General features: G+C 31.0%; 1 protein-coding gene and 1 long non-coding RNA gene across 7 annotated transcripts in view; one reads left to right on the forward strand and one right to left on the reverse strand.

Moving 5' to 3' along the window:
- Positions 1-17261, reverse strand: part of LOC106459575 — a 79763-nt gene extending 62502 nt beyond the window's left edge. The window contains exons 1-2 of one of the 2 annotated variants that reach the window (XM_022386076.1): positions 17008-17261; positions 16509-16763 (exon numbers count right to left, since the gene is read on the reverse strand). In XM_022386076.1, the coding sequence (XP_022241784.1) occupies positions 16509-16763; positions 17008-17058 (306 nt within the window). In that variant the 5' untranslated portion in view covers positions 17059-17261. The remainder of the gene's footprint in view (positions 1-16508; positions 16764-17007) is intronic. The other variant, XM_013919204.2, reaches the window with a different exon arrangement.
- Positions 17262-17332: 71 nt separating this feature from the next.
- Positions 17333-26785, forward strand: part of LOC111085804 — a 12687-nt gene continuing 3234 nt past the window's right edge. For 2 of the 5 annotated variants that reach the window (XR_002610589.1, XR_002610590.1), the window contains exons 1-4: positions 17333-17458; positions 19172-19321; positions 20649-20752; positions 22711-23029. This is a non-coding gene — a long non-coding RNA (uncharacterized LOC111085804). Of the gene's footprint in view, positions 17459-19171; positions 19322-20648; positions 20753-22710; positions 26311-26785 lie in introns of those variants that run through there. The other 3 variants (XR_002610591.1, XR_002610592.1, XR_002610588.1) reach the window with 2 other exon arrangements.

Consider the following 26785-nt stretch of genomic DNA (forward strand, 5'->3'; position numbering starts at 1 on the left):
ATGAACGTTGCTTCATCTCCTCTAGCGCGTAATGCGCATGAACCATTTTTGGACAGAATTGTCACTGGTGATGAAAAATTGATTCTCTATGCGAATATTAAACGCCAAAAACAATGGCTCGGTCCTAGACAAAAACCACTTCCGACCCCAAAACCTGGACTCCATCCGCAGAAAGTGATGCTTTGCATTTGGTGGGACATCAAAGGAGTAATTCATTTCAAACTCCTCAATCCACAGCGAACTGTCAATTCAGAGATCTATAGTCAGCAACTGGAACGTTTAAATCAAGCCCTTCATCAGAAACGCCATTCACTCGGCAATTGGAAAAGTGTTCTTTGACGCAACACAAGATTATGGAGTTGGGTTCGGAAGTTCTCCCTCACCCACCATATTCTCCAGGTATGGCACCACCAGATTACTATCTTTTTTCGTTCGCTGCAACACCATCTTAATGGGAAAATGTATGCAAATGTGGAAGGTGTTAAAGATGATATCGACATGTTTTTTGCTTCAAAGCCAAGTGATTTCTTTAATCAGGGTATTAGCAACCTGACTGTAAGATGGAAAAGCATCATTGATAAGGATGGAGACTATTTCATTTAGTAATGTTTTGTTTTGATATATAAGTTGTTCGGGTTTTTCATCTAAAAAAAAAAAGCGGTATTAATTTCTTGACGACCTAATACATCCAGGAACTTGAGTGCAACGTAATCTTCTGAACACACTTGTACAAAGTATCCCAGTAGTCTGGACCCATAGGGAAAAATACACAAGATATTTATTATTCAAATTGCATGCCATTAACAGCCACACACACCAGTTTTTGGTATACTGTGCCACGAGGGGTATTTTCTTTCCTGAAATAAGCACAACTGACATTAGAAAATATTTTTTTAACTTTAAGAATATAATGTCTATTTTCCCTATGGGTCCAGATTTCTGGGACATCCCGTATATGAGCAGTGTATTACAAGAATGTGAAAAAAATCATTTATAAAATAACTTGTAAGTTAAAACAAATCAATCGTTAAAATTGATATTAGCAATAAAACCCAACAGCTGCTTCCATAGGTTACTTCAAAAAAGTACAAGACCTGAAACACAAGCTATGAAACTTCAATTGGACAGGTCCTTTGACTCTATTTAAACAAGTTATAAATAAGTAATAAACTTCGTTTGGACAGGCTCTTTGACTATTTAAACAAGTTATAAATAAGTAATAAACTAGAATGTAAAGGTTAGTACTAGTTCCCATTTTAACAACCAGTAGTATTATATAACTTGAACTTGGTTTTATACCTGCAGGAAATTTTGAGCTTTTTTATGACTCATACTTGTTCCCATGGTGAATTAGAATACTTAAATGTTAAGTTAAATCATGATAAGTTTGGTATGAATTTCGCACAAAACTACACGCTAGCCGTCCCTAATTTAGCAGTGTAAGATTAGAGGGAAGGCAGCTAGTCATCACCACCCACCGCCAACTCTTAAGCTACTCATTTACCAACGAATAGTGGGATTGACCGTCACATTATAACACCCCAACGGGTGAAAGGGCGAGCATGTTTGGTGGGAGAGGGATTCGAACCCGCGACCCTCAGATTATGAGTCGAGCACCCTGACCATGCCGATCATGATAAGAGAGCGGGTATGAATTAACACAAAAACAAATTCCACACGAATCATAAAAATTAATATGTAAGTAAAAAAATATATAAATAAATGTCGTCGTATTTATTGCAACAAAGATATCATTATTTTTAATAAAATATTCGCAAATAGTTCGTATATTATTATGAATCTGTGTTTCATGAAATATAGATAAGCCATTCACCACAAATTCTATACTAGAACTTTTAAATTCAAAACACAAATAGAATTAATAAAATAAAATATATTTTTAATTATCAAAAAAGCTTTATCACTTGACTAAGTATTCGATAAAACTGCGTTTAATTGCAAGTAAAATCTATAGCCGTATGAGAACATCTGTATATATATATATATATGTGTGTGTGTGTGTGTGTGTGTGTGTAATATTAACTCTATAGAATATGTTTCGGTCGAAGATAGGACTGTAGTAAAACATTACCATTGTTCTATTATGTTCCAGTCTAGAAAATATTAACACACTTATCAAAATAATGGGTTCCAAATATTTAACTGAATGAAATTTATCTTATGCCATATGTTGCAGACCCCCTCCCCCCCTAAAAAAAAAGTTCATCACAAAAGTGCAACATGTTCTCGATTTCTATTCTTAGACTGAAAGATTCTAAGGCAGACGACAAAGGATCCAAAAATGAAAAAAGGGGGAACACTTTGGTGAAATCAGAACATAACTGACCAGTTACTGAGAGATAAAAAGGGGGGGGGGACTTGTATACTGAGACAGGGTCAGGGTTACAAAACACAGCTATACAAAATAGCATTTCTTCCAAGCGGTATGGTCTCTTTGGTGTCCAGGTGAAAATTGATATTTAAAACCTGGGGATCAATATCACCTCCGCTACATCAGCCAATTTTAACTGATTAAACCTGATATATATGTGTATATATTATGCGCACACATGATCTTCAATTTTCATACCAATAAATATTGAATATATAGATGTATGTGTACTTTTAAGCTGTTTACCTAATGTACTTATAAACTTTCTATGTTTTGAAGTTCAATATATTAGATTATTCCCTTTCAATCCTCTGAAAAAAAAGAGAAACTTTACATACTAAGTATTAAAAATAATATCGGACCCGAATGAAAACGATTATAGAATCTATTACGTTCATACGAATCAACTGATATAAGTCTATCTTTTTATTGACGAAGATGTGAAAGGAAAACCTATAAGTACAACGTCATCCTTTTTTACCAGATGTAGTCTTTATCTACTGACTGTTAGTCTAAGGAATGTACAGCATAGGCAGCATAAAACAAAAAGTAGAAAAAATTATGATAAATGAGTTATGAGATCATAAGTAAGGAGTGCAGTACATTTTGTTTTTCATAAAACCGTACAGAATTACGTTTTAACATAGAAACATTAAAAATAGAAGTGTGTGAATGTACAGACTGCCACGTTCAGAAGGTGAACTGTAATACACGATACCTTCAGATCTGATTTATTTATCACTTGAAAAAATCGGATTCATTTTCTCACAATAACGTTGATTTGAAGAGTGGAATCGTAAGCTCAATAGAAAAGATATAAAAATAACAGAACTAAACATGAACTCTACACTCTAAACTCGGGAAAACGACTTAGCTAAGTATAAACTCTACAGAAGTGTTCATAAAAATGTCCAAGTTAAGCTTAAACTCCACAGAAGAGATCAGGAAAACAAAACTCTACAGAAGTGTTTACAAAAATGTCTAAGTTAAACTTAAACTCCACGGAAGAGATCCATTTACTCTATATAGAAGAGATGACAAAAACTGAAAAAAAAAACATATACTCTACAGAACGACCCAGTCAAAACTTAAGCTCCATAAAAGATATGACAAACATAGTTTTTAATGTTTTTACATTAATACTAAAAATACATTTCATACAATAAAAACAGTTTTCAAATTGGTCACGTGGGTAGGCGAATACAAACTAAGTCAATAAATGATATGTGAAATTTTCTACAGTGTTTTCTGATTGGCTCATTTTAGTTGAAACAGGCAAATCATTATCTTAGTGACAATTAAATTTCTATCAAGGTAATCTGGTGTAACAATTAAAATTCGACATGAAAAGGAAAATAATATTTTTTTAAAATGCATACAATACAAATGCTATTCTTTCTCTCTCTTTTTTTAATCAAACATTAGAAAATCTCCAAATACACATTTTCAAATACCCTTTAAGCACTTTGGCGTTACAATGTCACAAAACATTAATTCGCTCCGTCAGTGGCATAAATCGATAAAAGTTTCAATACACTAAATGCACGAGATTAAAGACGCGGTATATTCTTCTTCTCTTGCATTTCTCAATGTCTCTATTTTCACAAAAAAAAACAAAAAAACTTCCTTTTTGAAAAGAGAATTGTAGCAAAACTGTATTGAAACACACAAATACATTTTCCTGAACAACGCCATTTCGTTTCAACTCGTGCTTTAAGCACATACTCAGTTTAATAAATCTATGTTCTAAAATGTAAACGCAATGAAACTTTAATCACTTTATCAAGATTACTTCGTTGTAATTTTTTTTCTTTCATTTCCTGAAGAAAGTCATTTTTACTGTCATTTACAATCTCTGAAAGCAAATAATTTTCTTATTTACGTATTGCACAGCCTAAGCATATTTTATGGCCGGATTTGAAATGAATAATGAATGTAACAAAATTGTGACATTTAATCACGTCTTCGTCATTTGAAGTAAAACAAATAAAAGAGTTATTTACAAAAATATCTAATTACTACAGATCTCAGCATAATATACAAAGTTTTTCATTTACAAAAGTGCATAAATTTTTAAAGACAATGTTCGATTTACACTTATACAAAATAATCGTTATATCATATTTTTAATAAGTGGAAATATTTAAGGAATAATAACTTGTTTAATTCGATTCTATTTCTCGTTTTTAACAGGATGAAATATACAGTAAGATAATCGAATGCTATTTTTTAATACGTTTTGTTTTGTTTGAGGTTAAGCACAAAACTACACAATGGGCTATCTGTGCTGTACTCACCACGAGTATCGAAACCCGGATTTAAGCGTCGTAAGTCCGCTATATTTTTAAATAAAGCAAAAATCGAACCTACATTAAAGTCAGTGTGTGTGTCATTTCATGCTTTATTTCTCGAAAAAGAAGTCATAAAAGCCAAAATGCATTTATCCCGATAGAATAGTTCGATCATTGTCTGCCCAGTACGATTTTAGTTATCTGGGTGAAAGAGGTCATGAAACCTTATAAGTGTAATTAGTGTTGGTATAATAAGCCTAAAGTAAACACTTAATTTTAAACTTAAGTCGTTTTTCAATTGAAGCTATTTTCTGCTATATCACCAACGTTTTTAATAAAGAACAAACCTCTTTAATCAACGGAAACTCTAAATTAAGAAGTCAATAAATATTTTCCAGATTTGTTGTCTACTCATTTCATTTTACACTTTCATACTTTTTTACATGGACTAACAACAATAATAAGTTATACTTTTGTTGCTAAGCAACATGACATAAAAGCCATAGTTAGAACGTAGTGTTACCTAAATACACTGTCTTTTCTATATATTAGAAGTTATTAATCTAACTGCTTTTTACCAATAATTATTATACTAATATGCCGCGAATTCATTTCATGAATGATCTTAATTTTGAATGTCTCAAAGAGAATTTACCGACGTTTGACTGCCTCTACTGCACTTTTCTGTCTCTTTGTTGGACAAGCTTGATTTCGCAAAATTTATTTCAGTTAGCTATGAAATCTTAGGGTATTACTTGCCCCGTCATTTTTGACGGGCTGTACGCTAGTATATAACAAACTCCAGTTGTATGGATACTTGACGAAGAGAATCTATACTATCTTGTAATCATGATAGAATTGTCATCTGGATGTTACGACGTAAATATAAAAAATATTGTAGATTATTGACCACAAAAATATAAGAAGAATCCCGTTCCACGTCTAGCCCTAAAGAACCAGATCACGTCAAGAACAGTATTTGCTTACCCTTCCGAAGATCCGTTTGGACTTGCTTCCGTGAAATGTTCAAATATTTTTTTCCTCAATAATTTTTGCCATATAATGCCTTCACAACAGAGTTCAATGTTCTTTCTTACCGAGTTGCTTAAGTAACTTTTGCCCTATACTTCTAATACAACTTAATCGACTGGTTTCTGTCTGATACTTAACCTTTTATCATTAAACATAATTCGTGAAAGAAGGTGTTCAACCACCACCGACTACGTACAATAATATTCGTTTCAATGACAAATACTTAACACTGGATGTGATGAGAACAACTAACGAAAATGAGGGACACCGTTTTTAAATAAGCACAATGATTTTTCGTATTTTGCAACAAATTTCGTTTGGCAAATTTTGTACATAGGTACTTTTGTTATCCTTTGGCGTATCATATACACATTATAAGTTGTATAAATCATAATTAAACTTGTTTATATTTAAATTACTATTTCAAAGTCAGTTTTTATTTTGTTTTTCAGTAAACATTACGATTAAAACCAGATAATATAATAGCTTACTTTCTTTATACAACAAATGTTCAATGTTCTTTGTCTTTCAGAGTTCCACATCTTGTTGACGATAAAAAAAAATGGTAACTTGTGATAATCTGAGATGTTAAAAATGCCTTACTAACAGGAGTTGCATGATGTACGAGAGGTCTCGGATTCGCACTATTTTTAACAACTCAAACTACTAAACCTTTAAATCACACAATTTCAAGATTTCTTTATGGCTAACTACTAATATGAAATAATATTGAACTATTTATATTGAATTTTAGGCACAGTTGTAGTTGAATATGTCTATGTTAGAATTTGGTTCTGTATGAAAATTATTTCATTGTATTAGTTGAACCTTGTAAAGTTTGATGCTTTCTGTATAACATTAAGTCATATTTTTGTATTATTATAATATCTAATATGCATTTTCCTTTAAAATAATTTTGGTAAAAAAATGGCAATTTAACGATCAGCGCATGCGCTTTGTTAATGGCGTGAATACCGAACTGGTGAAATAATACATTATAACCTTTATAAGTAGGAACGTAAAAATACTAATTATCAGGTTGAGTTTTAGTTTCGTACTTAGCAGTTAGCTTTCTCTGATCGGAAGTTAATATTATATATAAATATCATGAATGTTACAGGATAACTGAATCATTCCAAGACTCCAGCATCCAGTGTTGAGAAGACTGTTATTAGCACTTAAAAAAATCAAAATGCTCCTTTCAACTATTTAACAATTCTAGGTAACAGGTTCTACGTTTTTCTATGTTGATAAGAATATAGGTCACTGTTATGTACTGCCTTAAATTATAACTATACATGCACATGCGCATAACTAATCATGATTTTTTTTATTTAAAAAGAGTTAAACACACACACACATATGTATATACGAAATTTGTTCTTCAAGTACAAATTAATAAAAAATACGACTTAACGAAATCGTATAACGTGTATCACATCTTATTTTAATTTTGCTATTCAAGAGACTTTAAATAAATCTGGGCTTCTTCCAAGTAAAATGCCTTAACTAAAAAAAAAACAGCTACCTCATTTTTATCCACACAATAACAAATCATAAAAAAACAGTTATTTTACTAAAAATTTAATTCGAGTTACAAAATTAAAGATAAATAAAGAGAAAATATGTATGAACCAAGTGTGTGTCATTTGAAGATGCAAGGCATTCACATTGTAAACAAAAGGGCACTGCACTTAATGCATTATATTAAGCTCCCACGTTCATTGAACACAGTGTTGAAATGGTCTCCGATGAAACGTCGTCATGACTACGAAGAGAGCGAGAGATGTAGGGGGAGGGGGTAAACCTCCTTGGGGTGTAAACGAAGAACGAAGAGAGGCACCATGCTGCACGCTTATTGAGTTACCAGCGTGGTTGGTTTCAATGTCAGACAGTAAAATTTATAAAAACTTATTACAACGGGCGACCAGCCTCCTCCCACAACCCCACAACAGTTATTTTTCTTCTTTTTTATTTTTATGAGGCTCATGATGGTAATAAACGTGAGTTTGATGTTTCAAATCAGAACTTGATATAAAATTAAAATGATATATGAAGTTTGTATTCAAGCTTACAATCGAATGAAAATATAAGTGCAACAAATATCATGTACTTATTGTTTTAAAGACATTTTATGAATAAACAATTCCCGAATTACTCCCCCTTTTCATTTTGTCTAATATAAATTATACAACTTTCAATATACTAAAAACAATTTCATCAAAAACTTTAAAATTATTATAAGTTACAAAAGTACGGGAAGTTATTCTAAAATTTCATTACTCGTTAATTTTAGAATAAGGGAAACGTGCCATGTTTAAGAATGGGAAAACTTGCTTAATTAAACAAGCATGCGAATGTTACCAAAATTAATCTAAAGGAAAATGCATATTAGATATTTACCTTCCAATACGAATAATACAAAATATGACTTAAGGTTACATAGAAATAATCAAACCTTACAAGGTTTATACAATATAGTGAAATAAATTTCAGACAGAACAAAATTCTAACATAGACATTTTAAACTACAACTAAAACCATATGAATTTATTATCAAAAACAATTAGTATAAAGATATTAGAACACACGTCATCTAAAGCGCAGTTTATGCTCAAATAAATCAATTATAAAGAATATATAAATGTAGAAAATATTTTTCCAGAAAAAAACACAACAAAAATTATGTTTTTCGTCAGTATTGCAACAGTTTGGCCAAAATTCCAAAGTAAAAAGCATTTTGTGTATTGATTAAAAACTATTTTGTTTTCCTTAGAAATGGACTATCAAATCCTTTTTATGAAAAAAACTTTAAATGGGAGAAAAAAAATTAATGTAGTCACTTTATACTTAGAATAAACTTATCAACTTGGGTAAACATGAACTTACAACCATGTCCTCATTAAGCATAATGATGAATTATAAGAACAGTTTGTAAAGCAGTGAGACGACTGAATTGCTCGTGTAGCGAACGCTGTTATTTTTATCATTATATACAAATAAGCTCTTTACCCAAATCACATGCACGTGAATATATTTCTAACGTATATATATTTCATGCAAAGCGAGCATATGGCTCGAGTCAACTGGTATTTCTCCCCACTCTGGTAATCTAAAGATTAGCGCATGCGCTTTGATAAAGGCAATTTCCTGTATGAAATACGTTATGCACACAAAAAAATATGTACTAATAGCGGTGCACTCTAACTTTGAAAACATAACAAGTAAGCTAATATATATGCTGTATGTGGTAATACTCGTGTGTATCGAGAGGTGTTACTTTTAATTTGATCAGAATATATTACATGAACAAACCCTTCACTTTTTACTACGATTATTTAACATTTACAAAAATGCACAATTAGTAATCCTGCTGTAAGTGGTTAAGAACTTAAAACACAATTCATAATTATTTTTCCACTTAGCTCATTCAGTGGTAGGCTTACGGACTTATAACGCTAAGATCCGTGGTTCGATTCTTTGCAGTGTACACAGCGTGGATAACCCATTGTTAGCTTTGCGCTTGACGACGAACAACAACACAATTTTTCTATGTTTTTTTATTATAAGATGAGACATACGCAACAAATTACAATCTGAATTTCAAATTATATTATATTAACTTTTAGTGAATATATTATATTGCGAATCGGCACTTAAGTTTCTGTGCTACGAAAAGTACAACAGAAACAAGAAAAAGAAAAAAAAGATCGATAAATTATAAAACGTAATTTATTTTTACTTCATCTTGTGTACTAAATATACTACAAGGAAGTGTATGCGCAATCTAAAACGAATACATATTTTTTGCTAATTTGTTATACAAGTTTTCACAGTTATTGTTACTTATCGTAACAAGAATCAGGTAACAAGAAATATTTTCAATTATTGGCAAAAATTATTAAATCACCAAGAGAAGGTTTCAGAAAATCACAATTATGAACATGAAGTTATTAGGTAAAACCCATAACGGAAGTGGTTTGAATAATCATTTTGAAACATTTACACAATTCGCCTAATTTAAGGCGTTAACATACAAACTGTTAAAGGATATGTGTGTGTGTGTGTGCATGTGCGAAGAGCAATATAATCAAGTACTGCGTTCCTTGTCCGCCCACGCGCATTTTTAAATGCAGGGTGTTACTTCTTATGCAGTCAATGGGACCCCGTAATATAAAACGAATTTGGTAAAAAAAAACAAGTTCGAGTGTGTGTCATGAAGGGAGGATTTGACATTCTTTGTCCTCTCTAATATAGCGAGAGTACAGTAATCATCTGCCTCAAACAAATATCAAATTCATAGAACATAATCGTGCATGGTGTGTTTCAAATATACACGCTTAGGATATATTTATATGGGTTTTAAAATACAAAGAAATTCATTATTGTCATTTTTATATCTTGCAACATAATCCACTAACATTTTAGTAACAGTAACTTACAATATTTCATTTCTACCAAATAGAGTTGGTTGGCCTAGAAATTCACGCAAAGCTACACAAGGGGTATGTGCAACAGCCGTCCCTAATTTTGAACTGATGGACTAGAAGGACGAGAGCTAGTCAACAGCACTCACCTCCAACTCTTCTCTGATCGAACAGTGGGATTTGACAGTCACTGAAACTCTAATACCTCACTCATAGTTACAAAGTTTTTGCGGCAATGGGCCGCGAACCATGAATCCTCGTATCTCACAAAATCAAATCTCTCTTGGAATGTCTTAGAAAGTATATTTACTTTTTTTTTACCGATAACACCATCTATTTACAACATATGTATAGATTGTGTAAGGTTATCAATACAGACCCAAGATAAAAAAACAAAAAAACTCGTATGTTGATAATTATATAACATCCTAGAAACACTCGTTCAAATTATATATATATATATATCGTTGTCGGTTGATTCTAATAACGAAACTTTGTAACTGTATCGTTTTAAAATTAGTGTAAAATATTATACTATTTATTTTCAAGAATCTAAATCCCATAAAAGAATTCTAAACATTTCTTCCTCAGTTTCCTCCAGGCGGCTCAGCATTAAGTCTGAGGACTTATAACTCAAAACCGGGTTTCGATATCCGCAGTGGGTAGAACACAGCCTATTGTGTACCTTTGCGCTTAACAACAGCGTTCAACAAATCGTCCTGAAGCTGAGAACATGACTTAAAATTTAGTTACAAAAACAGGAGAAAAATACTGAAAAATCTTTCAATAATGATAATGACAGACAAAACGAGATGGAATGAAGAGAGTTATCTTTATTGTTCAGCATGAATGCACGTAACAAAAAATATATCATTATGATAAACAAAACGTGGTTTGTTTCACTAAACTGTATGACTTGTTTATCCTGCTTTCCGCGCATTAAGACTCGAATATTTTGCATAAGAGAGGGTTTATCAGATTCGTCACACTCAAAACGTTAGACAGTCGTGAGTATAACTGATAAAAATACAAGGATGACGGTTATTCCGTCGTAGCATGCAGTCTCAAGTTCGTTCAAGTTCAAAAGCAATCCTCGTAAAATTATAAAAGATAGTCCTTCAGTTTATCGAAGAATCATTAACAAAAAGTAAATCAATAGATATTTGATGGATTATAGGCTTAGTTATGTAATATTTTGTGTGTATATATTTGTAAATATGTGTGCGTTTTATTGCTTCAGTCAATACATTTAGTATTCACTTTATTGGCTCGTTTATTTCTTTGCGCATACAGAATTTACATAGCGATTTATTGCTTTAAAAGCGCTTAAAATTTAACTTAATGTAACTCCTATACATTAAGGTGTACATGAAAATGTACATTTGGCTATATCCTTATATTATTATTCGATGTATAACTTCTTTCATGTTGTTCTTCAAACATGTATATCTCTATGAGGGCATTATAATGAGACGATGGTAAAGAGTAGTCCAAGAGTTGGCGGTGGGTAGTGCTGAATAGCTGCCTTCCATCCTGTTTATCACTTCAAATTAAGAATGGCTAGCGCAGGTAGCCCTCGAGTAGCTTTGCGCGAAATGAAACAAACAATCATTAGATGGCTCGATGAATATAATTTATTTATTATACGCGAGCTATTTTCACAAAGCTCTCTTCGTAGTATTCTAAGAAGAAAGAATTACGTTTTCTTTCTCGTGCAACAGAAAGACGCGATCAATAAATCAATAGACGTTTTGATTACTTTTTGACAATAATGAACGGCTACAAAAAGCTGATTTAGGAACAACATATTGTATACGCAACGTTCCTTAGCTATATCCTAAAACTTTATAAGATATTAATTTTTTTATTTTAAGCTCAGTTGTGAAGTCTTAACGTAATATTACACACAAAGTAAAAAAAAAAAAGGCTTGGTAATGATTATTTCGGAGCCACGCAAGTTAATGTCATATAACACGCGTCTATAACAGTTTAATTTATGTCGTTTATCAAAGGCAAATATCAAGCTGTAAGACAAAACAAAATAAAATTGTGCTTAGAAAGCTTCAGATAAACTGTATGATCGACAGTTTCTTTATAAAGGTTTAAGTGCATGTCTCTAACTAAGCATCAAGATTTGTATAATCACATTAGTTCAAATTTATCTTATATAAGTATTTACATATAATACATGGAAAAGAAAAGTTATAAAATGTTCAGTGAACCGTTATTCAGACCAATTATCTGCAGCTGCATGACTTAGCAATCTTCATAGAAATAGTTCTAATTTTTTGCAGTATGATTTAGTAATATCTTTAATAATTTCTTTATGTGCTCATTGAATGACGTCAGTCCCCCCAAATGCTTCGTTATTTTTATGTTTTCTCTTCTATTTTTAATAATATTGATATATATACAAAGAACAGCAATTGTATATTATACGTATACATATCTACATTAACTAATATATGTATATGTATGTGTGTAATTTAAAACGATGTCCATTAAACTTTGTACAAGCCAAGCTATTAAGAAATACATACAAAATCATTCATTTCCTCGTACCATTTCTATCATATACTTGTAATAGTTTCTTTCTGATTATCTCATATATTTAGAAGGAATATTCTAATATTAGTTAAAGGGGCCTTTGTGATTTATTAAATCAGCAAGCCATTACGCCAGTCGTTTTTAAATGGCAAATAAATAAATATCTAGGAGAAGAGCTTGAATGCAGTCGTTACGAGCAAGAAACAACCGTTAAAATAGTGGAAAACCCTATATTTTTAACATATAAATGAGGGCAAGTGCTATTCATTAAAAGATTAACACGTATAAATAAAATTGTTCATGATAAATCGAATAGGGAAATACGCTGTCATGTTTTAAATTTCGAAATCACGGCAAGTAAATATTTTAGGTTTATTTACCCGCTATATTTATATGTAAAACATGTAATTCTCTGTCATATTTACTTTGAGTGATACCCAGGCCAGTTCATGATGATCAGCACATTTTTCCCCCATATAATATACTCATATATTACTAATATTAAATATCTGTCTTGCATATATAATTTGGCATTGCTCCAAACGCAAGTTTGCATCATCAAACACTGCGTGTTCCCAGTCATGGCACGCAAGCTCACGAGAAAATTCGTTTCTAAACTCATTAAAACACTCATTTTAGAAGCTCTTCTAAGGAATCTCTTGATCGCATAAAAATCAGGAAAACTTTTGTAATACAGTAGGTTACATACTCTTAAAATTTTTGATATATTACGATATTTATGTAATGTATACAGGAGGTGTATTCTTATTCGAATTTACCACTTACACATAGGAGTATATATATTGTATTTGTGTTTTAATTAAAACTTTCTGGGGGGTGGTAATGCTAACTTCTTTCATAAGTACAATAATTACTAGAAACATCTAAGTATTTAAAAAAAAACATGTAGGAGTGAAAGTCAATACTAGAACTAAATATACGCAATATGATGTGATCATTGTCTGCTTACCTGCTTTATCAAATATTCAAACCCGTTTCTGTTTTACACGATGGGGAGAATAAGGTTAACGTCTATACTTTGGTTCTATGCTTATAATATGTCGCTACCTTGATGTACTGAAACGTGCGTGTTTTAAACTATGAAAGCTTTGTTTAATTTTCCTTCAGTTAGCGCACGCATAAAAGCATTACAGAATAGTAATAAACAATGATTGAAATTACACAAGCTAAAACAAACGTAAAACAGGACATGTAATGAATGATGTATATGTAAGAATAAAACAAAAAGATGTCAGAAGAAAGGGAATGAATGACCTAGCAGTTAGTCACATCTAAGCTGAAGTTAGATATCAGCTGTACTATTTTCCTCAACACTTAACAAGTTCTTCACCTAACGTAAGATCACAAAATTACTTCGAAAACCGTGTACTGCACAACAATCATCCGACAGTTGTTGAGTTATGGCAATAATTAAAATAAATATTTTTTGTACACTGGATAAAATGGGTTGAATATTTGAAATTTTACCATCGCTAGTAATTTTTCAAAGTGTGCCCCGAAGAGCTTAAAATTGATTCTAAAACTAGCCATTTTGATTTAAACTCAAATTATTAGTAGTTTTTGTTTCAAACTATTTACATACATTTCAACTGCCAAAACAGGTTATCAGGTAAGTCTCCCTGTACGAAAATAATTTAGCTTCAGGTTATTCTATTGAAAGCTTGAAAAATGTAGTTGTATTCCAGATGTTTTCATATCTACCCTAGATAAGTGCTTTTAGCAAGGGCGTTGCCGGGAGGAGGGGGGATCGAATACCACCCCAATATTATAAAAAGTTTAAAAGGTCCACTATCTTCTGAATTTTATTTTAATAAATACTTAACTTTCAAGTAGATCACTTAAATTTTTTGTGTAGAAGAAATGATCCACATTTAATTTTTTTTTAAGTACTCCCTTCCCCGCTCTGTAGTGCTAGCTATGTCCATGTTTTACTACTATATATATATATATATATATATATGTAGAGTAGGCTTTCAGATTAAACCTTGTACGATACTTGGCATTATGTGTTCCACATATTTTAGAAGTATCGAACATTTATACGTAACAAGTTGCTACGGTTTAAAATATTTAGTAATTCTGAATTTGTGTTGCATATTTTTAATGAGTAATCCACCTTTGAAAAAATTAAAACTCTAATATTTAATTATAACAGAATCTATTATTTTTCCAACTAGCATTTTTTTCCACTTATTCTGCTAATTTCTTTAGTAAGTTTATCCACAAATATACAATTCAAACAAGCAAAAATAGACTAGTTACGATAAAATAGCAGAGAATATTATAGTTGCAACAAACTTCAAGTTTACATTTATGTATCTTATTCGCAACGTTCTTACATTTTTTACAACGTTACGTCACTAATTGAGTGTTGTCCCTAATTTTTAGGATTTAAAGGAAACCCGCCAGAGAAGAAGAGAGGATGACATAGTACTCCCTAGGGGTAATTGGGCAGCAATGGAATCACGCATGTGGAACGCCACTGGCAATAGGAAAGATTTAAAGTCCTGGAATCAAAGCCGGGCAGTCGAGCGAGCACGCAGTTGTGGGTATGTATATACTGCAAAGAGGATACTAACCGAAAGAGGGAGGGAATTACGTGAGAAGGCCTCTTCCATATTATAATGGTCATATTATTCATATAATGGTTTTAAAGAATGCCAAATTTTATGTTTCTTCCGGTTTTTTCTTAATGTACAATTTAGTTGCATAACAAGACAACATATAATGTGTTAGTATTCTATACCAAAAAATAGTAAATTCTACTTCTTTTGAACAAACATTTAAAAAGTATCCACCCAATGTTGTATTGATTTGTCTTTTTTTTCAAATCTTTCTATCACTAATCTTTCTTTTTGGAATAAGTATTTCATATAAATTGGAATTTCTATAGCCCATAGGTTTCAGCTATGTCACGGCAAGTTGATCGAAGCGTAAGGCGTTCCACAGCTTTGAAAATGGGTCATTTTTTTTACTAAGAATGTTAAGTCTACTTTTTGTCTTTAGCATCGATGTAAAGAGATTCAAAATTTTGTTTTCACAATTGTGTTCGATTACAGCGCTCTTGCCGTGTCTTAAAGTAATTTATCATTCGCAATTATAGAAATAGGAAGCAAAACACCTGGATACACTGTCACAAGTATAGTCATAAAAGCTTTGATCGCTTAACATTAACTATAAATACCATTACCGTTTGATTCTATACACAAGGTAAATTAATACTTTTATTTAACAAAATTCTGTAATTCATTAGTTGCACTGATAATAGTATTTGTCATAGAAACATGAAAGGAATATAATTAATCTTTCTAATAAGAAATTACTTAAAGAATAATTACAATGAAAGTTGACATCTTTCTTGTTTCTTTAAATCTCTTGTCCTGCTACTGCAATTTCAAAAGCAATCATAGTACAAGTTTATATAATTAATTCGTGAATTTTATTAAGGTGACTTCAAATACAGCTCAATGGTTATAAAACTAAACATGAGGGAACAGTTAATGCAGACCACTTATATCGACTCGATGGTCTTTCGTATTTTTAAATCATACGCAAAAACGCTAATATCTAAAAGCCTAGGTATACATATATATATATATATATATGTGTGTGTGTGTGTGTGTGTGTGTGTGTAATGTTACATAATTATAAATTATATCTAAAACTTTATCAATTTCTAATTTCTTTTCTAAACAGAATTGATTTTTGTTCCTATTAATATTATCAAAAGTCTTAAACTTGAACAATAATATTTTAACACATAAAATAAAAGTTAAATATACATAAACGCTAATTTACCTCCCCATGATAAGACTTTCTCCCTTCAGGAGTTTGTTCAGGAAGGAAATAAAGTCTCATACTTGACAACAATTGATCACTGTTCTTGTCCTCCCATAGTAGTTGCAATTCGCCTATGCACGGATCATCATCGGGCGGAATTCTCACAAAGAAAAATTCACCAAGCGTCAGAATCTTGTATTTCCCGTGCTTCAAATATTTGAAGGCTTTATAAAATGTGTATGATCCATGGTGGCCACACGAAGCACCTACAAACTGAGAAAATGTCATATTCAGAATCAATTCACACAGCCCGCGATAAACGCGTGTGCGTTCCAAGCCCTGAGCACATGCTACTAGTGGTTCCCCTAATCCAGCGACACTACACCTACAGCAAGGTCGCTTCTAGCACGCAGCATGAAAATTATATTCTAAACTACCCTGAAATGGGAAATAAAAACAAATTTGAAACAAACACATAATTTAACATTTTTTTTTAAAAAGATAAAATCAATCATACTTCACCTGAGGCACATTTGAACTCATTGTTGATGAAACTATTCGCAATCATTAAATTAATTAAGCAATTAAGTTTTCAAGAAATATTCACATAGATATTTCATTAATCTTAACACCAGCTACACATTTATGATTTACGAAGAGATATTTAAAAGTTTTTCAACTCATTTCCAAAATAGTTTTCGTCTTTTCGTATTCCAATCTCACTATGTCGTCAAGACTTGAAATGCAGCCCGTAGACGAAGTGATGAATAAATAAAACAACTAACAATATCAATGATGATTTGAGCCAATGCCGTTTGCTGTCATTTTCTAGTCCCATCGTGCACCTCGTGAAGCAAAATGGCCTTTTACAAATGCCGTCGCAGTTTGCGAGTGATATTTGTTGAAATCATAGAATCGTTGGTAATTTTCAAAAGATTATTTGCTTCTGATTTTAATTTTATTCTGAAGTATGTACTTGTTATATTCAATTGCATTATTTTTAAAGATATTAACATGATAAAATGGGCTTAGTTATATAAGTTAGTATTTTATAAATGCAAAAAAACTTTCTTAAGTTCTGAGTTGCAACTAGATTAATGCATAGACGTCGCTGTTGTACAGCAGCTAGCAACCCAAATTAGACTTCAAATTCATTCTGACTAATCACAAATCCCATGAACAATGTGATGAGTGTTGTTATTGAGCAGATATTTAGTTATTTCTTTTCTAACATAGTTTTAGCTTTTTGCTGGAAAGTTATATTTAAGTTTTAGCAATTGATAGTGTCAATAGATAACAGTTATTTTTTCATTTTTCAACGGTTTTATATATCTGTTCTGGGTGTTCATATAATTTGAAGACAATAAATTTAGCCATTACCATTACCTCTGTAATATAGCAGCATTACAAAGTGTCAAAAATGAAAAGTTGGTGTATTGTTAGTCGTTTAAGGGCCGGAAACACCACTAACAGTAGCATTGTTTCACTGAGGCCATGTTAGTGAGTTCATAAAATTTGAAATATGGTTGGAAAATACAAATCAAATATATTTTCAACTAGTTTGATGTAATTATTTCATTTATAAAAAAAGTGGTAATGTAGGAAATGGTTTTAACATTAATGACTACTGATAATTATTTTGTTAGTATAACAGAATGTGAGGTTTCACCATTAACAATAGCATTGTAATTTCTACCCAATCACTACCTAACAGTTTTTTTTAATTTGAAAATTATGCATAGCTACTGACTGTGTGTAAGAATCTAGAATACCTTTCTTAACAGTGTGCTGTTTGTAAATTGTATTTATGATAATAGTTAATACCATGAATGCTATAATTTTGTGCAAAATGTACAAATAGAATGCAGCTTGAAAATTGGAATAATTGTAGTAGAAGAAATATTACAGTATCTTGGAGTATTGTAATAGGTAAAGAGTGTTAACACTGTGAATGGATGAGTCGTATTTTCTCTTTTCTCAAAGAGTCGGGGAAATTGTTCAGTGTTTTTTTTATATGATATAGGTTAAATCAGGGATGCTCAAACTGTAATCCAGGGCCAGATTTGGCCTGTGGAAAGGTATCATAAGATACATTGTAAAAACTATTCAAAAAATACAGTGTGTTTGGTTTTCATTTAATATAAAATATTATGTAGTTGCATGTACGTTACCTCCATGTAGAATTTACTCCAATGAAAACATACTTTTAAACATTCAAATGTAAGTAATAGTAATTTATTGATAGATTGTTTAGGAAGAATATTCATGATGAGTAAACTGGAATAGATGGAAACTGCCTGTATATCATCATATAATATCATATAAATTGCTATTAAATAACAGTTAAAGTTATATGAAGATAAGAAATAAAAAAGCTCATCTACTCTCTGGTGTAAGATTTAACTTAGACTGCTTTGTTAATATCAAATAAACTAACCCTGTAATAAAGATTTTAAAAAGTATGATCACAAGAATGAATAGATTTTGTTTCTCTTGCAGAATTTAGCATACACAGTTTTGTAATAGATTTAAGCTGGCATTGAATTATTCAACTCCTTATAAAAATGTATCACAGGAATAATTTGTGGAAAAAGAATAAAATTAATTTGTTGTAGTACTAGGTTATTTTTATTTTTAGAATCTACAAATAAACCAGTATTATTTATTTCCTTACATGCTAGAGGAGTTTTGTAGCACAGGCTCTCCTCTCTCCAATTGTGGAGTCCTGTTGCAGCATGTTTTTCAGTGCTCAGTCCAGAGCGAAGCATCTAATATACCTCAGTTGGTTCTTACCAGGATTCCAAGAAGCATTGCCATGGTGATAGGAGGAGGTATAGTTATGAAAGGTTTTCTGCCATATTCATTATTTGTTGAGGAAATTTCATTTGATGCAAATGTGAAAGTGTAACTAGTTTTATCAGATGAGCATATTCAGTTTGAAACTTTGTGTACTCTAATATTGAATGAGTAAGGTTTAAAAAATCATTATTTAATTAATAATCAAATGTATGTTCCCTTTTCTTTTTTCTTTTGTTTAGCTGTACTGTTATATCTAGATCAATAATTATTGTCATGGGTAGCAGTCTATATGATACTTGCATCCAGTTATTCAGTGCTTACTGGATAACTCATTACTATTTAAGTTATATCCTATGAAATGGATTGTATGTTTTGGCTGGAGCCAGGATTCAATCATGAGTCTTCTTGTTAGAAAGACAAATATATATATATATATGTAGTAATTAAATAAAAAGTAAATAATTATTAATTAGACATAGTTGAATATATAGACTACTAACCATGACAACACTGGGTATCCAATTACTAAAATCTTAATGTAACAGTTCTAGTAGATTTATTGATAACATTTTTATTTTGCTATTATTGTACTTACCTGTAAATAGAGCTGGGTGATTAGCTCATTTAATTAATTGTTTAATTATTTATGAGCATTGTTTACATCTATTAGTGCTATGTCAAATAATTGATTAATTAAAATAACAACTAATTTGATTAATGTCACAAATATAATCAAAATTATTGTTCAGTTTAATCAACTACTCATAAGAATAGTCAACTACCCAAAATTAATATTTTTGATTATTACTATTATTACTATATTTGATTTTTCAAACAGTTCAAATCTCTTGAAAATAATCGGTTTGTTGAATGTTAGTACTAACCCCAACAATTAATCGATTATCAAATTTGACTAATTGCTTAGCTCTTAAGTGTAATACTTTATTAAGTTTCAATAATAATTCATAATTTTTTTCCCACACCATAGCTTTCAACAGTACCTTAAAGAAACTACATAAACTCTTCTTATTGTTGGTCTTAGTGCACAAAAGTTTATACAGAACTTTCGACTTACACATCTTAAATGGATTATCTGGACTAAATTGCCATTTGTCTTGCCTTCAGTCATGCTTCATTTGTACATATGGCTTTTTTGAATATTCAGGTTGTTTATAGCTTTATAATGATTGAACTAATTAGCCTGTTACAAAGGCATATGAAAAATAAGTATGTATTTTATAATAACAGAGTGACTTTATCAATACAATAATTAGGGAAACTCCTTAATGCAAATTTGCAAAAGAAATTGTTAATAGCATGAAAATAGAAATATCTTGTGCTTTTTCTTTATTTCTTTAGTGGATCCAGTCTTTAGTATCACATCTGTGAAATATGTCAAGTGTTATTCCTAGTTAGTGATCGACTAATACACTGTACTCAGGAGAAACTGAAGGATGAGTAAAGTAAGTATATTGAGAAATAGTATATCCAATTCTACTAGTTGAAAAAGATTATTTTAAACCAGAGGAAGCATTACTTGACTTAGAGCCTCATGGAAAGCCCAATTGAGGGGCCACCTTTTCTAGGGACTTCCTACACAATTGCCCACACCCTTAATGATGCCTTTCTGTTAAATATCCTGAAGCGACAAGGAATACACTTTACTAAGTCAAATTAATTATCATCTAACAGAAGTTACACATTTGTTATCTTTATAGGAACTTCAGGTAATGTAGGAAAAAGTTTTCATAAAGGATTTTTTTTTTTTTTTCTACTATGTTTTTTTAAATACTTTGTTACTGTTTTATCCACACTTTTGAGGCAATGTAAAATTCAGAAGATTAAAAAAAGATGTTTAAGTAAATGATGTTAGACCTAATATATTTTGTATAATTTGTGTTACATAACACTTGAGGAACAACAAGAGGGCCTATTCATTTCATCCAACACCTATCTCAGGGCTCGTTTTTAAGAAAATTTCAGAGGATTTATCAGGGGTTGTCTGGAAGACTGTATTGGTTGTTTGGAAAAAAAAAAAAGAAACATAGACCCTTAAAAAAAAGATCCAATTATGACAATGTTGATGAACAGACCCAATTACAGGATATTTGATGTTTTTATGTCTTATTTATTTCCAAACAGTACAATTAATGTTTAGTTGGCAATTTTGATCTTTATTCAATTAATTTGCCTTATTTCCCAGGAAGTTTTGTTACATTGGAAAAAATAAGCCCAAACCATGCTAATGTTGCTTAGTATCTTGAGGTAACAAACAGTCAATGACCTGTAAAACTTTTAAACAGAACAGTAATCTTGGCCAATCACATTCAACGTTTTCACTCTAACCAGCTTGGCCTGCCCGCGAAGTACAGTAAAGTACAGCCTGTAGTAAGACTAGACTTACATCGGAACTCTCACACATACCACTATACTGTAATACGTACACAATGTCTGAGCACTGCACATACACACACACTGCTGATATGTATGTCGTTCATACGTGTAGTTTGTATTGACCTGAAGAGAGGTAAAACTAACCTTATTTTTTTTATTGTTATTCTGTTTCGTAAATAAAGGGCATGTTTTGTGTTTTGAACATGAAATAATTTTACATATTACACAATAATCTTGTAAAGTTAAATATCAGATACGACTTAAGGAAAAAATGTAATACATAGTATCATTCAGTAACATGAAAACGAGAAATTTGATTATCCTTAATGTAAAATTTTTCACCAGCATTTATTCTTTATGTTGCTATGTTTTCTTTCAAATCAGTATAAAAGTGGGGTGTACATGTTGTTTAATGTACAACTATCTTACCAATTTTCAACACATAATACATTGAAAGTATTTGAAAAGCTGATTGCTTTTGTGTATTAACTTTATTGAGCATTAAGTTGGAAATATAAAACAAAATATGGGCCAGTATTTTAGGAAACATGTCAAACATATTTTTATTAAGAGGGGTATTTAGTATGGATTTTTCTAACCTGTGTAAATGTTGGGTTTCACCTGATGTTCATTATGCACAAGCAGTTGTAAAGGTAACATCATACAATAATAACAACAGATATGAGAAATGTGTGTAGATTTTCTCCTATAAATTTGAGGGACTTTGTAATAACAATAACATTATATACCAAGATACATAACTTGAGAATACAGCCAGGAAAAACTTCTTTCATGTTAACACATAAACAGTATCTAAATATAGAATAAAGATCAATAATTTTATGTGGTCAGTTATATTGTTGTGGATCCTATAAAGCTTTTATGGCCAATTGATATTATTAATTTCAGTGACATTAATAGTAAATCTGTTGTGTTGTTTTTAGGAATAAGTCAGCTTTAAATGAATGGCATGATTATTTTGGATTATGAATAAAATAATGCATTTGTTGATTAACTATTGTTTTAGGGACACCAATAAGATAAACAAAACACAAGCAATAAACCTGAGGCCAGCTCTAAAGAAGTTTTGCCATGGAAGCATAGATGCTATAAATATCTGTGTTATTTGTTGGATAAGTGATGATGCAAAAATAGAAAAAAAAAGCACTTCTAAATTTCATGTAAATTTCAAATGGTGATTTGTGTAATTAACTGACTACATTAGGTGTCACACATGAAAGATTTTTGTACAAACTGTTCTGTATACTAGTAACGATAACATTTTGTGTAATCAGTAAGGTACATCTAGCTTTGAGGAATCCGCACTAGCAGTACTGTTGTATCAAGTAAGTTGAAACTTATATTTCTGTAATTACTTTAAAAGTAATTGAGATAGTATGCCTTTTCAGGTGAGAACATTTCAAGCACAAAAAATGGTACAAATGGTCGTAAAAGTTATTAATGATGAAGAGTTGTTCCATAAGGTTATGGATCAAGACCTCATATCATAAAAATTCTCTCTCTCTCACTCCTTGTGTATTTGCATTGAATTAAAAATATGTTTACTAAATTGTCACAGATTGTGGCAAATAGTATGTAATAATGTGAACGTATTAGGTTTAATTATGAAACTGCTTATAATCCATTTGATACAATTATAGTTTTAAGTGTATGATAATTTAAAAAGGGTGTTACAAAGCACACTTGCCCATCTTAGGTGCCATTTACACATAAAAGTTATTGTCATGACTCAAAATTGCTCTGTAACATAATGGCATTTACTAATAGTTAAGCAATAAAAAATTTTAATTTTTTTCTACATTTTAATTATTTTTCAAAAGAACATCAACCATTATGGACACAGGATAGTAAAATCAAGTATATTTAAATGTCTCGGCATTATAAAAAATGTATAGGTTCTCAGTTTTATTTTGTTTTATTTATGTATTATTACAAAAAGTTCAGCACTACCCCTGTTTATTGAAAATCTTAAAAAAAGAAATGTACACTTGTGTGTGACTGTTTACTACCATACAGAAAACCACGACATTGGTTTTATATATAAAACCATTTTTTAACGGGAAAATGCAACAAGCTTGCAAAATAAGCACTTTTGAAAATAGTGCTCAAACAAACTGAATAAAATTGTTCTTTGTAGCCATGTAGCATTCCAGCCTTGTAATTTGCTGGGTTTATATATTATTGTGTAATATATTATTTTTTTCTATATTTATTGTTTTTTGTAATGTATAGAGTTATGTGATTTTCCATCACGTGATGAAAAAACATCATGGGTAAAAACACTTAACATGAAATCCCATATCTAGAATTCAAGTTATCAAACCATTGCTATCACATAATTACAATATTCACTTAAATTTTTTTTAAGCACATTTGATACAACACAGAAAACCACAGTTGGGGTTTATCCTAGGTGATCAGGGTGCTTCAGGGAACCATCAGATTACTTCTTCCACTTAATGGCATTACATGCTGTTTACGTACCACATTTTTTACCTTCTAGACTTTTCTTATCATTAACCCTCATAGTTTAGACACCTTTATGTTTGTTTTGTTACTCCCTCTCCATCTCAATAGAATTTGTTTTTGTCACACCATATCCCATTATCACTTAAGCTTCTGGGATGACAAAAATAATAAGCAGTCAATTTCTTTTTGTAGAAATCTCTACTGACTAACAGTTCCAAAATGAGGTAAATGTAACTGCTCCTTCGCTATATATTTATTGTCCATGTAAATCAAATACAACATTACATAATGGAAAGATAAAACATTTGAGGGAAAAAAATGAAACAGTTTGGGTTTAATAAAGAAAAATTGGCTATATCATACAGTTAGAACAAAAAATATTTTTTCCTTCATGGGATTTTAATTTTGCTTCACCAATGTGTTTGATTTTTCTGACAGATATTATCTCACTAGTCCCCCAGTGGGACAGCAGTGAGTTTATGAACTCACCATGCTAAAATCCGGGGTTTGATTCCCCATGGTAGACACAGCCGAATGTGGCTTTCCTCTACAACAAACAAAACTTCAGTGGAATTTCTTTCTAAGCTGTCTAACAAATTATATCTGTTACTTTGTCAGCTAATGTACCATATAAAATATCATATTGGTCTTTTACACCATCAACAAGCCATTCAGTTTCTTAGGTAGAAATATTACACATAAGTTGCATTTTAGGTTGATTCCATGGTAGATTGTCAATATCTGATGTTTTGGTAGCTTTATACGTTTTTACAGTAGAATGTCTACAGAAATACAAAGAATGTGACTAGTAAAGACAGCTGTTAACAGCTTATAATGTAGCTCATGAATATTGTTGTGTCCCTGCCTCTTACTGTATAGAAGCTGTTTTGCTACTGGGATAACTTTTGATGTTAATTCTTTTTATATCTTTACAAAATACACAACTTCAATGCGTGTTGTTTTATCATAGGTTTAAACTTTCAGTATAGGCTACTGGAATATGACCCTTGGACAACATTTCTAAGCCCCCAGTGGCAAAGTGGTATTTCTGCAGACTTACAAAACTAGAAATGTGGTTTTGGTACCAGTGGAGGGCAGAGCACAGATAGCCCATTGTATAACTTTATGCTTAATTACAAACAAAACAAACATATTTCTAAGTTTGTGAACATTGTATATAACAACCAATTTACCACCTATTAAAATATAACAGAGAAAGTTCCTAGCGCTTGTCGTTATGTTATGCGAACATTGTATATAACAACCAATTTACCATCTATTAAAATATAACAGAGAACGTTCCTAGCACTTGTCATTATGTTATGCGAACATTGTATATAACAACCATTTTACCATCTATTAAAATATAACGGAGAAAGTTCCTCGCACTTGTCATTATGTTATGCAAACATTGTATATAACAACCAATTTACCATCTATTAAAATATAACAGAGAACGTTCCTAGCACTTGTCATTATGTTATGTGAACAAATCTCTTAAGTTGAGTCTGAATTTTTTCAAATCTATAGACAATCTAAGTGCTTGTCTTTTCAAAAAACCAAACATAAGAACAACAGAAACTGAAGTTACAATTGATTGTAAAATTTGAACTTAAAATCAAAGATGTGAATACAGTTAAAAATTTAGTCTGTACTTTTATACAAATATGATCTTTAGTTGCTAGCCTTGGTTTGATATCACACTCTTCAGGGGGCAGTGAAAAGTTAATTAGAAGAACTGAACAATAAAAGTGTGTTGTATGGTTTTTATACTTCAAGATTGTTGTATTATGGGTTTAACAAATACACATTTTTTTCACTCAAAGTTTTAAGCTTGCCTATATTGAAACTACAGATCACATAGTTCTCACTAATGTTTTTAAAAATGGAAAAATAGATGTGGAAGAAAATTAAACTAGAAGTGAAAAATTGGTAATGTGAAAAGATGCTGTTATTATGGGAATAAGCTGGATCTGATGTGGTCATGGAATTAACAGGAATAGATCTGTTATGGAAATAATGTAAACAGATACTTTGTTGGGGGAATGGTTTTATCTTGTTTTACTATGAAACCAGACACTGGATGTTAAATGGGTAGGATACAACCTGTATTGTGTTTATCAAAAGTTAAATTACTGAACTTAGCAAGACAATAATAACAAATTTTGTTTTATATAAAAGATGAGTTTGAGGAGGTGTAAAGTTAATTCATACTAATATTATTTTTCCAGTAAGTTTTAATTAATCTTGTTACACTCCCCTTATTAAAACACAACTGTTTATCTTGTTTATTAAAACATAAGATGAAGGTATATTGTTACGTACTGAGAATTTAAAATAGTCCAAAGCCAACATTTTAGTTAATATATGCTATTTGCCAACAAGTATGACACTCACCGTCTTCGTTTTTCACACAAATGCATTTTAATATATATACAACAGTACAATTTACAACAGCAATTATTACAAATAGTTACCACAAGCAAAGTTTTATAAAACAAAAATTTCAATAACTTATAAACAACATAAAATCTTATTTCTAGTTCAGAATCTCCTTGATATCCACCGAGTTAACTTGAAGTCAATATACGTACAATTGCCGAGAAGCTAGC

Source organism: Limulus polyphemus, unplaced genomic scaffold (assembly GCF_000517525.1).
Source record: "Limulus polyphemus unplaced genomic scaffold, Limulus_polyphemus-2.1.2 Scaffold630, whole genome shotgun sequence".
Classification (NCBI taxonomy): domain Eukaryota; kingdom Metazoa; phylum Arthropoda; class Merostomata; order Xiphosura; family Limulidae; genus Limulus; species Limulus polyphemus.